Consider the following 12,683-nt stretch of genomic DNA (forward strand, 5'->3'; position numbering starts at 1 on the left):
GGTCAAAGCCCCCTCCAACCTGGCCTTGAACACTGCCATCAATGGCACAGCCACAGCTTCTCTGGGCAGCCTGTGCCCATGCCTCACCACTCCCACAGTGAAGAATTTCTTCCTAATCTAAATCTACCCTCTTCCAGTTCAAAGCCATTCACTTAATCTTATCACTACATGTCCAAAAAGTCCCTCTCCAGATTTCTTGTAAACCACCTTTAGGTACTGGAAGGCTGCTGAAGCCCCTTTTCGAGGCAGAAGGTGCTCCAGCCCTCTGAGCATCCTCTTGGCTCTTCTCTCAACTCACCCCAGTTTCACATCTCTCTTGTGCTAGGTGCTCCAGAACTGCACACAGTGCTGCAGGTGAGCAGTACTCATGAGAGGTCTCATGAGAGCAGAGTACAGGGGCAGGATCACCTCCTTCCACCTGCTGGTCACTCTCCTTTTGTTGCAGCCCAGTATATGCTTGGCTTTCTGGGCTTCAGCTGCGCATTGCTGGGTCATGTTGAGCTTCTCGACAGACCAAAGAGCACCACTTACTTAAGCCTGCTGAGAACAAAGCTGTCAAGCTAATAACTCAGCCAGTTAAGAAAGAAAGAAAGACAAAGGAACAAGGTCAAGTTGAGCTGTCTGCCTGGAACTAGTGCTCAGTGATGTCCCAGGCAGCAAGGACCAGAGCCCCTGTCTTGCTGTCACAGCCTGCAGCTGGCACATGCATGTTCATCTTAGGGATGGTTAGAAATACTGTCCCCCTCAAGAAAACTGATCATTGTCTGTAATATAAATACAAGAGGAAAAGAGTTCATTTTTAGATTGAACTACTGTTTTTTAGCTTCGCTCTTTCTACTGAGAAGCATGTGTCAGCATTATGGTCCTTTTTGCAGCAATATAGGAACAGATCTTAGAATCATAGAATCATTTGGGTTGGAGAACTTTAAGATCAAGTCCAGCTGTAAACCTGACACTGTCAAGTACACTATTGTCACCAGTCCCCTCAGCAGAGCCCTGCTTTTCAGTTGCTTCGTGAGCTCTTGTGACTTTCATAAGCAATGTATCAAATTCTTTTCAACTCAAACTTCTCATTGCATTAAATTCCCCTTTGTTGAGATGCTGAATTCTCATCTGCCCTTTTCTTGTTCTACCTCCTTTCACACTGAACTGGCCTGTACCTAGTGGGGACATTGCACTCTAAATGAGTATAAAAGCCAATTTCCCACAGTTCTTGTTTTTAAAAATTCTGTTCTGCCCCAAAGAAGCGTCAGTGCACAGTAATTTGACTATATTTAAAGCAGGGGAGTTCCTCTTTCACTCCGAAACCACTGTTTTGCTCACACTGAATCCGGGACGTTCAGCAAACATTTTTTTCCTTATGACCTGCCTTCCAGTTGACTTACCCAGCCTGTGTGACCTTGGCTGCTCAGTCTTGCTTTCCTTGTGGGAAGATAGCACCAGATCACCCATTTTAGCAACGCGCCTCTCTCCGTAATGGCCCGTGATTTGTGCCTTTTGATTTTCACAGTGCTCACCGGCCTGAGCTGTGGAGCACCCAGCACTGCTGAGAAGATGTGTGTGGAGGTGAGTGAGAGCCGCCGGTCCCCCCAGAGATGCAGAAGCTGTGTACAATCTCTGGTGCATGCCTGCCTGCTGACGTTAGGCTGTTTTCACTTCCCAGGGGGTTTCTCTCAGGGGGATCTGAGGGCCTTTATCAGAGAAATAATGCACGTGTCTTGAGATGTGCTGAGGGACATCGGCCACAGTTCTCCTCCTCACACCTGCCCCTTTGTGCATCCTCATGCTCTCTCCTACTGCTGCCAGGGACTCTGGGAGCCCAGCACCATACTTCACCTCTCAGGGATCTCTAAGGATGATAAAGTTTCACAGGGGTGTTTAGTGGATGTTAGAGCTAGGCAGAGGACAGATACAAGGATATTGCCTCTTGTGCTGCATTCTCCATACAGGAATTTGTACACAGTGGTGAGTGATGGTGTGTCTATTTGCCATTTGGTCAATGTGCGATACCATACGAGGGTAGTAAGAAAGTACCAGGATTTTTCCAGGGGATGAGAAAAGGCTGACACATAAATGGTGTTGGGTTTCTTTGGTTTTTTTTTTTTTCTCTATGTTGGAGACAAGGAAAAAAAAAAAAATTACAAGGATTTTGATGTATGGAAGAGGCACTGTGGAGATCCAGCCCTTCACAGTGCACATCTGGGGCCAATAGCAAATTCCTTACTGAATTAAATGTACAAATCCCCAAGTGCTCAGGGTTGCACAGTGGGATACCTTAGGGGATGATTGTTCCTCAGCTCCTCATGAGAGCACTCCATGCCCTGAAGCATATGGCAAGAGCTCACTTACTCACTGCTTTATTTGAATGGTAAAACATAGGCACTGTTCATTTACAGTGACAGCTATATACTTTTTATCTGCCTGAACCATGCACCACAGCAGTCAGCTCCATGAGCTCTTCTTTGTTTACCAGTAATAAAAACACCGGCTTTTCTAAGTCTGTATTTTGCTATTTATTTCAGTAGTTACCAGCACCATATTATTTCAGTTGTTCTAGGCTGGACCTGACACATAGAATCACATTCCACAGGTTGCAAGGGACCTCTGGAAATCACCTGGTCCAACCTTTCTGCCAAGGCAGGGCCACACAGAGCAGGTTACACAGGAACACATCCAGGTGGGTTTTGAATGTCTCCAGAGAGGGAGACTCCACAACCTCCCTGGGCAGCCTGTTCCAGTGCTCTGCCACCCTCAATGTAAAGAAGTTCTTCCATGTGTTGAGGTGAAACTTCTTGTGACCTAGTTTTCAGCCCCTGTGCTACGGCCACGTGCTGTCACATCACCTACTGGGCTGGTTTTCTGTGCACAGGTCATGCCAAGCATCTGCTACAGGGGCTCAGCTGTGAGCACACCTGGCTTGTCCCTCCCTGCAGATGCAATCCTGGGGTCCGAGCTCCAGCAGTGACACAGGTGGGCCAAGGAACCACACTCCCCACCCAGTGGAGCATTTTGTTGTTAAAGCCCCTTTCCACTTCCTCCTGGCTTCACCATGCTGCTACTGCATCCCTCTGCTCTGCCCGCCAGGCTGCTCTGCCTGCAGCAGCACAGGGACATGGCACTTCCCCAGCACCTTCCAGCTATATCATTTGTGCTTCAGAGGAAAGGAAGAAAGTGCTTACCCTATACAGCTTGTGGCTTGCAAGAAATACTGCTGTTATACCCCCTCCAGCGAGGCCACCAAGAGCAGTCAGTGCCCACCTGTTTCACCTAAGCCACAGGCATGGTTTGCTCTCAAACACTCACAGTCCCATGTGAACGGAAAGACATGAACTCCATGCACTGCTCCCCAGGGTTCACATGCACCTCCACAAAACCCCAGTGGACCACAGCACAGACACCTGTGCTGTTCCCTGCTCAACATGGACTCCATGCTCCAGGGTGTTTCTCTCCAGACAACCCACTGCCCCCTGTGCTTGCCTTATTCCGGCTAATAGAATAGCTTTGAGTCCAATTAAAACAGTCAGACTGGCCAGCTGTCTGCAATATGTGCATTTTCTCCCCTACAAGCAGAACATCTCTGAACTTTCTGGGAGGATATTGCCATAGCTGCGGCTCCCACACAGCCACAGGGACCCTGCCCCTCACAGACCACCCGCTTTCCCTCTGGGAGCAGGGCTGGGTGAGGAGGAGGCTGACATGATGCTGGAGGAGCCCACACTACCATCACAGGTTGGCAGGGGATGAGTGTGATGCTCTGAACATTTCCATTGCCTTGAGCAGCGCAGCAGGCTATGTCAGGGTGACTCTTCCCTCTGTGCTTGACCGACCTTCATGCAGGCACCAGGCAAAGGCAGATCAGACACCTTTAAGAGTTGTCTCTGGTATCCACAGAGTGGACTTCTCTATAGAACAGATTGATTTATTTGCAGTTAAACTGAAAAGCCTTCACAGAAATTTTAAAGGCTATCTTTGTCTAGCCTGAGCTAAGCCTTCCCACTGTCCTCTTACTGCAGGGTGTAACTGCAGTTCTGATCTAATTAATCTGGATATTTTCCTTCCAGAAACATTTCCAATCCTGCTCTTTTTTTTTACATCCTCTCTGCAAGGTTTTCTCAAGACTTCTCTTAGAATAAACTTTGTACCAGATCAATGAAATTCAGAATTTAAAGGTACCTTGTGGGAATTCTTTCTTTGGGATAATTCATCCAGAAAAGTAAACAGTCCTCACATGTGCTGACTTTGATAGGAAAGTGCTACAGATGAGACACACTTCAAGTTAGTACAAGACAGACTCAAGGCATATGTTTTAAAATCACTCCACAAACCCCAGGGTCGTGCATTGCAAGCCTGTGCTGAGGCTCCCCAGGGCTCTGGCTGCTGTGTTTTTAAATAATTCAAAATTGTGATTGGTTTGGGTGTTTGGTTTGGGTTTTCTTCAGTGCCATATTTTCCTGTTTACATCCGCAGTGTGTACTTCTTGCAGTTTCACTATCTAATTTTCACAGATTGCAGCAAATAAAAGCTACAACTGTGAAGGTTTAGAACTGAGGAAGATTCCTGAAGGACTGCCTGTCACAACAGAAATCCTCGACTTCAGCTTCAACGTGCTCCCTTCCCTCGACAAGTCAACCTTCTCTGAGCTGAAGTCTCTTCTCCTCTTGGACTTAACAAGGTATACCAATTCCTATGCCAATCTTTTTATTCCCTTTTCTATAAAGATATGGTTCCCTAAAACTTAGAGAAAGACAAGTTTGGTCCTTGGAAATGCCCAGCATTTCCTGTTTTCCTGGAAATCAGGAAAACAGATTTTCATTTTATTAAGCTGGATGCTTAAAACCTCATGTCACCCTGACTTCCATAGTTGCCTCTTCACATCTGTCATTTCAGGGCAGATTTTTCATCTCACCGGGACCCTGTATTTAAATGGGAGCTTACAAGTACCAGGCAAGCAGTACTGGGAAAAAAGGAAACTTTTATCCTGGTGAAGGCAACTGCCCATGAGTTTTTACAGCTATGAAGTGCAGTTTGGGCTATCATATATATGGGGACAACTTTACTAGACAGGCCACTGACGCTGGTTTCTTCTGTTTTGTCAAGGTGTCAAATAAACTGGGTATATGACGGTGCCTTTCACAGCAACAGGCAGCTGAAGACACTTGTGCTGACAGGAAACCTGCTCATGTTTCTGTCTGACACAGCTTTTGTTGGGCCACAGTCCCTGAAGCAGCTTGTTTTAACACAGACGGGAATAACCAGTATGTCCTTTATTCCAATGACGAATCTGGACAGCTTGGATACACTCATCTTGGGCAACAACCACATCTCCTCGCTGCAACTTCCTCCTAACTTCCCTACTCAAAACCTCAAATACCTTGACTTTCAAATGAACAACATAAAAACAATCACAGCAGCAGATGTCTCTCTTCTGCAGAAGACCAGCAATATAACTCTCATCTTCAAAGGCAATGACATTACATACATTGAACCTGGAGCTTTCCAGTCCCATTTCTACAGTTTGGACTTTGGGGGCTGTGCTGACATTCCTGGAATCCTGGCGGGGCTACAGAACTCCACAGTCCAGACCCTTTGGCTGGGAACATTTCACGGTATGGAAAAGGAGCCCTTCATAACCCCAGATGTTTTACAAGGCCTCTGTAGTATCTCTGTCAAGGACCTCTATCTGCAGCTACGGCACTTCAAGAAGCTGAACGCCGACATGTTTCATTGCTTGACCAGTCTCCACAAGCTGGATCTAACTCAAACCCACATCAACAAGTTGCCTGCTGGCATCAGTGGCATGAGCTCGCTAGAAGAGTTAGTTCTGAATGCAAACTCCTTTGAGCATCTCTGCAACATCAACTCTGCTTCCTTCCCCTCCCTTATCCACCTCCACATCAAGGGGAACTCGGAGCTCCTGCAACTGGGCTCTGGCTGTTTGGAGAAACTGGCAAAGCTTCAGCATCTTGATTTAAGTAAGAGTTATATCGAAAGTTTTGACTGCTGTAAGGAAGCGCTGAGTGGTTTGAGCAGTCTTCGGCAACTGAATCTGAGCCACAACATCAAGCTGCACCTCCACGATGTGTTCATGAAAGACAGTGCTAGCCTGGAGCTGCTGGACCTTGCTTCCACTCCTCTTCATATCAACACTTCACAGGGCCCTTTCCGAAATTTGCACACCTTGCAAGTGCTGAATCTTTCCTCCTCCCACATTAATACTAGCATTCAGCATCTCTTTCAAGGCCTGGAAAGCCTCCTATTCTTGGACCTTAGTCAAAATAACTTTGAGTTGGGGATCATGCAAAATGACAAACTGTTCCAAGAGCTACCCAATTTAGAGGTGCTAATTTTATCATCCTGTGAACTGACAGCAATAGGTAACCAAGCATTTCACAGTCTCAAGAAGTTACAGCATGTTGATCTGAGCCACAATAAACTTGCTGCATTCAGCACAGATGTATTTCCAAGCCTCAAGAACATCTATCTCAATTTTGCACACAACAGAATCCATTTTGTACCACATGACAAGCTAGCACCCCTAGCTGGCCACTGCATCATCAATTTAAGTTACAACCCTCTGAACTGTACCTGCTCCAATATCGATTTAATCACCTGGTACAAGCAGAATCTGGATAAAATTGAGGACCCTAAAGAAACGAGATGCTCTGAACCCAAATGGCAGTCTGGGGCTCAGCTGGCCACTGTCTCTCTCTCCTGTGGGATCACCACAGGAGGAATCATTGCAGTTGTCCTGGCTATTTTATTCTGTGCTGTCATCCTCCTTTGGGGTGCTCGCTATGTCAAGAAAAATTACCAGAAAATATAAGTGTACGATGGAGACACAGAAAAGCTCTACAGCAACTGTATGAAGATGAAAGACAACTTACTGGTTTCGTGACGTGTATTTTCTTAACTTTTGTAATACGCTGCCCATTTTTATTGTAAATTAAAAAAAAAAATGAAAGAATTATTGAGAGCTGGAAAAATAAACTATGACCTAAGCCTTGAACATGAGTAACTTGTCTGACAGAGAAATCCCAGTTCAACTCAGTGTTAGTCCTGGTGCCCCAGCTACTACAGTTAATGCAGTTGTAAAGGGAAGATCCAATGACTAAAAAAAAGAAAACCAAACTCCCACCACCACTCCCACAGACAAAACCCAAACATAAACCAACCAAACACCCACCTCTGTCTAATGCCCTTGAAAACCAGTGCTGTTTAAGAGGTGGGTCTGTATCTTTCTGTGAAGAACAGGCACAACATTCATAGCGACGTAAGACCCACTCCTGTAAGACTGGTAGTGCCTGAATCATTATGAGAGAAAAATGGGCAGCTCTTCACCAGGGTACTCAGATTAGGGAGCCTGTAAAGTATTTTTGATCCTTAGCTCCCAGACATTAAACCTCAGCCCATCTCTCACCTGGGACAGGCCCTGCTCCTGTACTCCATTATATAACAATTATTATTATTATTATATTATTATATATTATATAATATATTATTATATATATTGTTATTATATAACAATTTCCTAGACTCCATAGTAAGCAGGGGCCAGCAGCGATTTCATCTCTAACCATAAAATTTGTAGATTTGGCCAAGAATCCATGGGTGCTTGGCCCTATGCTTTGCTTGCACAGGGCAAAATCCCAACACCAACAGCTATGAGGCTTTCCTGTGCCAGCCTGAACTGTTTCCTCTGGAAGGAGTAAAGGAGAGAAAATCAGAGACTGCAAACGGGGGTGGTGCAGTGGGAGCAGCAACCTCATGCCACCGGCGCTCCTGGGGCTGACAGCTACCCCATGTTGCATGCATCCCTGGAGAGAAACTGGAGTCTCTTTGCTCCAGTGGGATATACAACAGCCAGACAGAAAGACTTATTATTTACATTTAGTGAACAATCAAATCCCTTTTTCTGACACTGTATGTGAATAAACCCAGTGGCAAGACAGAGTATGTGCATTTGACCAAGGGTGTGCCTGCTTATCTGCCTTACGTTTCCATAGCATGATTTATGGCACTAGTGCTTTAATAACAGGCTAACCCTCACGTATAGACACAACCTTCTCAGAGAGTATGAGCCTTCTGTCTCCACAACAGAGGATGCACCATGTGGAGACTTGCCCTGCCATGGTAAGGCTCTCCAGTGTGTCACCAAGATGTGGAAGGTGCGCCCTCTCTCAACACTTCCCATGCAGGACTCCACATTCAGCTTCAGCTCCTGCCCCAAAGGCATTTCCTCAACATTTTCCTCCCTAACATGCTGATGAGCTAAGATTTCAAAGATCCCTGCTGGACTAGAAAGTTTTTGCTCATTTCTGAAGATATGGCTGTCAAAATCCTTGCTTGGTCTTCTCAAGGAAGAAGTACCTTTCTTGCTTGAAAAGCCGCTGTTACTGATCAGACAAACACAACAGGATTCTTGCAGCTTTCAGATGCTTTCACATCACGTATGTTGCCTGCCTTACCCCACAGCTTTTCCTCCTCCTGCCTTTATAGCCATATGCTGCCCAAGAGCATGCAGGGGGAGATGTCTGATGCTTCTTCTCCAGTTGCCTATAAGCACTCCTGGATTAGGGGAACCAAGACGTTGTCTCTCCTCACAACTCTCTGCTTATCCCTGTATTCCCTGTTTCTGCAGCTGCTGACACGCTCTGCACATAAACCTCCCCGAGCCCATCCGCAGGTGCTGTGCTCCCACTGCCCAGCCACAGAACACCAAAGTTGTGAGGGCTGCCAGTGCAGGATGTGCCCTTCAGCAAGGACTGCTCTAAAGGAGCAGTCACCCAGCAAACCATGCTGTCTGTGAGGAATCCCGGGCTTGTCCTTGGGAACAAGTCAGCCCAGGGTTCAACGCGTGCTTTCCCCTCCCACTGCAAATCCAACTAGTTAAATGAGCAACCCCTGATAACTGTGTTATCTAACAATCCAGCAGGAATGCCAGTTGTGAAAGACTTGACCTGAAATCAGACTCCACTGTCCATTGTCTCACAGATTGGTATGAGAAGCTGAAATGGAACTCCACCTATCTTTTGTCTCAGAGACAGAACTGGGAGGAGTTAAGACTCCACTATCCACTGCCTGAGAGTTGAGTGGGAAAGAGCTGAGATAACTCTTCCATCTATTACCTCAAGGACTGGTGTGAGAAATTGCTGCCCATTATCCCAACAATTGCTGCAGACACCTGTGTGTGCAGACGTGCAGTTGAAGAGCTGGCTGTAAGGCCAGCAAAACTGGTCCACCAGAAACATGTAATATGTGACATTAAGAACAGAGGTACTCCCCCTAACCCATTATAAAAGGTGGAAAAGGTAATCACAAAAGGAGTCATTGCCATGAGGATGACTCCAAAAGGACACCTCTGTGAGGATACTCTCCACCAATGACTACTACAGACCCTGAGGGACACTCTCCAAGAGACATCGCCATGAGGGCAACTCCATCAGGACACCTCCACGGGTACCTTTAAGGGGATGACCCCAGAAGGACACCTCCATGAGGATACCCCCCTCCAATGACTACGACTGACTCCTGGGGGACACTGCTCCAATACTGACTACAAACCCAGGAGAACTCCCACCACTGGCAACAATGACAACAGATCCTCAGGACACCGCTGGACCCACAGTGGTGACTCTCTCTCTGCACCCCAAATGCTTGCTTCATTTCCATCCTTTTTCCAATCTGTCCTATCTCTATCCCCTTTATTACAATAGTGTCCCCCTTTTTATAGTAGTCTTTTCGTAACAAATCAATGGATCGATTACATTACTTGTCCTTGTTTGTGTCTCAATTTCACTCTTGGGATCACACGAATGAAACAGGGTCTGGCACAGGGTTTTTTTTCCAATCAGATCCTGACAGCAGTGTGTGCACCATCCAAGAGAGACCTGCTTATTCCATTGTTTCCTTCTTAAATTTGTGGGTTCAGAAACATGATAGACAAACAGTGAAGTTAAAAGAAAGCATGGTGCAGTTCATAGCCTGGGACAGGCACAAAAAATTACTGCGAGTATCAGCTGTGGGAGATCCACAAATATCAGCAACTTGGGGGGAAAACTGCACATTCAGGTGATGCTTTCTCATATACCTCTCCATTTGGAGAGAAGAAACCAGGATTTAACCACCACCAGTTTCTGGAACTGTGCCCAGTGTCATGGTGTGAACTCATGTAGACTTCGGTTTGCTAAAACTCAAAAGATGGCTGAAAAGGTGGAACGGTGAATGTGTTCCTATGCAATATTTATTTACACACAGGGTATTAAGTAGACTTTTCCTGTGACCCTTCTGTTTTCTTCTACACAAAACTTAATTTTGAGGACCATTTCTTCATCTTAATTTTCTTAGATTTCCTTTACAGCATCATTTCTGCTTTCTTATTTGCCTACAAAATGTCATTCCTAGGACACCGTGCAAACAACACTGCTGAACAGCATACACTGTATGCTTCAGGATACACAAATCCTGAACACAGGTATTAATTATTCTGAAGAAAAAATTATATACAGCTATAATACACCAAAACCATCCAGATTATATCTTAAAACTTTTTGAAGTATCTAAAGATTAAGTCTTCTGGGATTACTTGGCGAGCATGTAAACAGAGACAGTAGATCTCTTCATAGATTTTTTTTACCCCATCAAGCTCTGGTCTGATACAGTCCTTGGTTTCTAGTCAAGCCTTTTATATCTGATATTTTCAGATACAGCTGGGGAGTCAGCACACAGAGAGAACAAGGAAATCACCTGAAGTGAGTGGTGTCTGACAGGATTCAACTCATCACCATGCTGGCTCCTGAACTGCAGATGTCACTGAAGTCACCGTCCAACATGAAACTGCCAAGGAAAATTTGTTACCTGTACTTACACACAGAAGAAACATGAGCAGATCTTGGCTAATGAGACACGTCAGAGAGCACTTACCTTTATTTCAATTGGAGAAACCGAGACTCAAAGCCAAGTTCTTTCTTCCTCAACTGAGTTTAAACAAGATACTATCAGTTAGAGGTAATTCAATTTTTTAAAGACAACTTAACTCTGGACAGGATGGTTGAAGAGGCCAATTTCTAAATCTGTTGACTTGAAAAAAAAAAAAATCCTGATGTTGATGATGCGCTTTTTAAGAACTTTCTTATTCCCTGGTCTTGCCCATACCTGGAAAAAGAGCAGGCAAGATCCCTTCCCGACCACTCACTCGTACCACACCTCCTCATCTGGCGAATACTATGGAAATTCTCCCCCAGCAGCAGATGACATCCTTCTCCAGCAGATCTCTCAAACATCCTCTTCCCCTGTATTTAATTCACACCTTCATTTTGAAGAGCTTACTGTGTACTAGAACGTACCTACATTAAGTCTTCTTACTCTACAGCCTTCTCCACTCTTCCTGATGCTCTCAACTCTTTGCAGCTTGAACCACAACACCTAGCATCGCTTCCTACCCTCAGGTCATTCAAACCCATCCTTGGCCAATGTCTGGGAGTTTGAGCTGGTCAGGGCTAATCAAAATACTATAGTCAGCGGAAAAAAAAATAAATCCTAAGCCATGAACTGGACCGTTTGTGCATCTAGTATACTCTCCAGTATCTTCACGTCCTATGATCTATTCTGTCTGAGCTACTATCTGAATCCAAGCTTGACATCCTTGCTAAGTCTAGCAAACTACGTAAGAGAAAAATACGGAGTCTAAGGGAGCACTGCATACTGGGAGTTCAGTGCTGAAAAAGGGTGCTCACATTTCCCTTTCAGACCATTCCCATTCCAGGCAAGGTGCCATCTCTTCTTACAACAGTAGATGTGAGGATGACAGGCCATGCCAGACAGTACCAGTAAACTTTCTTTCCTGAATTCTTCCTCGACCCAAACCCCTTACACCACCCCCTTCCCCTGGCCACAAACACTATGGAGACTCATTCAGGGCACACAGGTTTCTATGCCTCCCTGGACAAAAAGCGTTTGCTGCTGTCCACAGCCAGGGATGGCACAGCCAGTCCTTAACTCTGGTCATTTCACATCCTCTGGGCTGCTTTTCCTATTGCTGCTCTCCCATCCTAGACTCATCATACCCCTTTGCAGTGCACCAGTTTCACACACTATCTGCCTTCTGCTAGGTTGCAGCAGGTTGGAAAGCTTGAGGGTGACCTGCAGCTTCCCCTCACCTACTGTTTTCAAACAGAGAGCAAAGCACCAAAAGCAATGCTGTAACACTACTGCATGAGTTCTGTACAGGGGAAAACACATAGAAAACAATGCAATAGCAAAATGTGAACAAAACTAAATCTCTGCCATGCAGCTATGCAGAGCTACCAGCAATGGAATAGCGAATATGTATGTATTTTAATAGACACTGCTCCTATTGTAATGGATGATACACATTATGGAGGAATGATTTAAATGTCACATTACAGCCTGCCGACATTGTTAACTTACTGGTCAGGGTATGCCATCCAGAATAGCCATGTGACTACCTATGAACAGCACATCAGCAGTTTCAGCCACTGAGACAAGATACTCCGCATACTTGAACCGCATTTCCTCATGTAAAATCCTTTGCAGCATGTACTTTAAGGCGTGCACTGAGCTGGCCCCAGAGGAAAGAATATAAAACTGTCTGTCTCCAAGCACAGCAGAGATGTGTCCTAAGTTACAGGAATGAAAACAGTTCAAGGAGAAATGTTAACGTAACA

At 45.5% G+C, this 12,683-nt stretch overlaps 1 protein-coding gene across 2 annotated transcripts; it reads left to right on the top strand.

Annotated features, from left to right (window-relative positions):
- Nucleotides 1-1,212: 1,212 nt before the first annotated feature.
- On the top strand, nt 1,213-7,226 carry CD180 (CD180 molecule). Of its 2 annotated transcripts, none has more exons than XM_061475724.1 (3): nt 1,213-1,566; nt 4,506-4,672; nt 5,137-7,226. In XM_061475724.1, exons 1-3 carry the CDS (start codon nt 1,477-1,479, stop codon nt 6,821-6,823), a joined length of 1,944 nt encoding a protein of 647 aa, XP_061331708.1. In that variant the 5' UTR covers nt 1,213-1,476; the 3' UTR covers nt 6,824-7,226. The 2 variants fall into 2 exon arrangements, with proteins under 2 accessions (XP_061331708.1, XP_061331707.1); XM_061475723.1 differs by having other exon boundaries at nt 1,215-1,566; nt 5,098-7,226.
- The last annotated feature ends 5,457 nt before the right edge of the window (nt 7,227-12,683 follow it).

The sequence above is a fragment of the Pezoporus flaviventris genome, unplaced genomic scaffold, assembly GCF_033815535.1.
Source record: "Pezoporus flaviventris isolate CSIRO_AGI_PZ_B2104156 unplaced genomic scaffold, CSIRO_AGI_Pfla_v1 ptg000090l, whole genome shotgun sequence".
Taxonomy (NCBI): domain Eukaryota; kingdom Metazoa; phylum Chordata; class Aves; order Psittaciformes; family Psittacidae; genus Pezoporus; species Pezoporus flaviventris.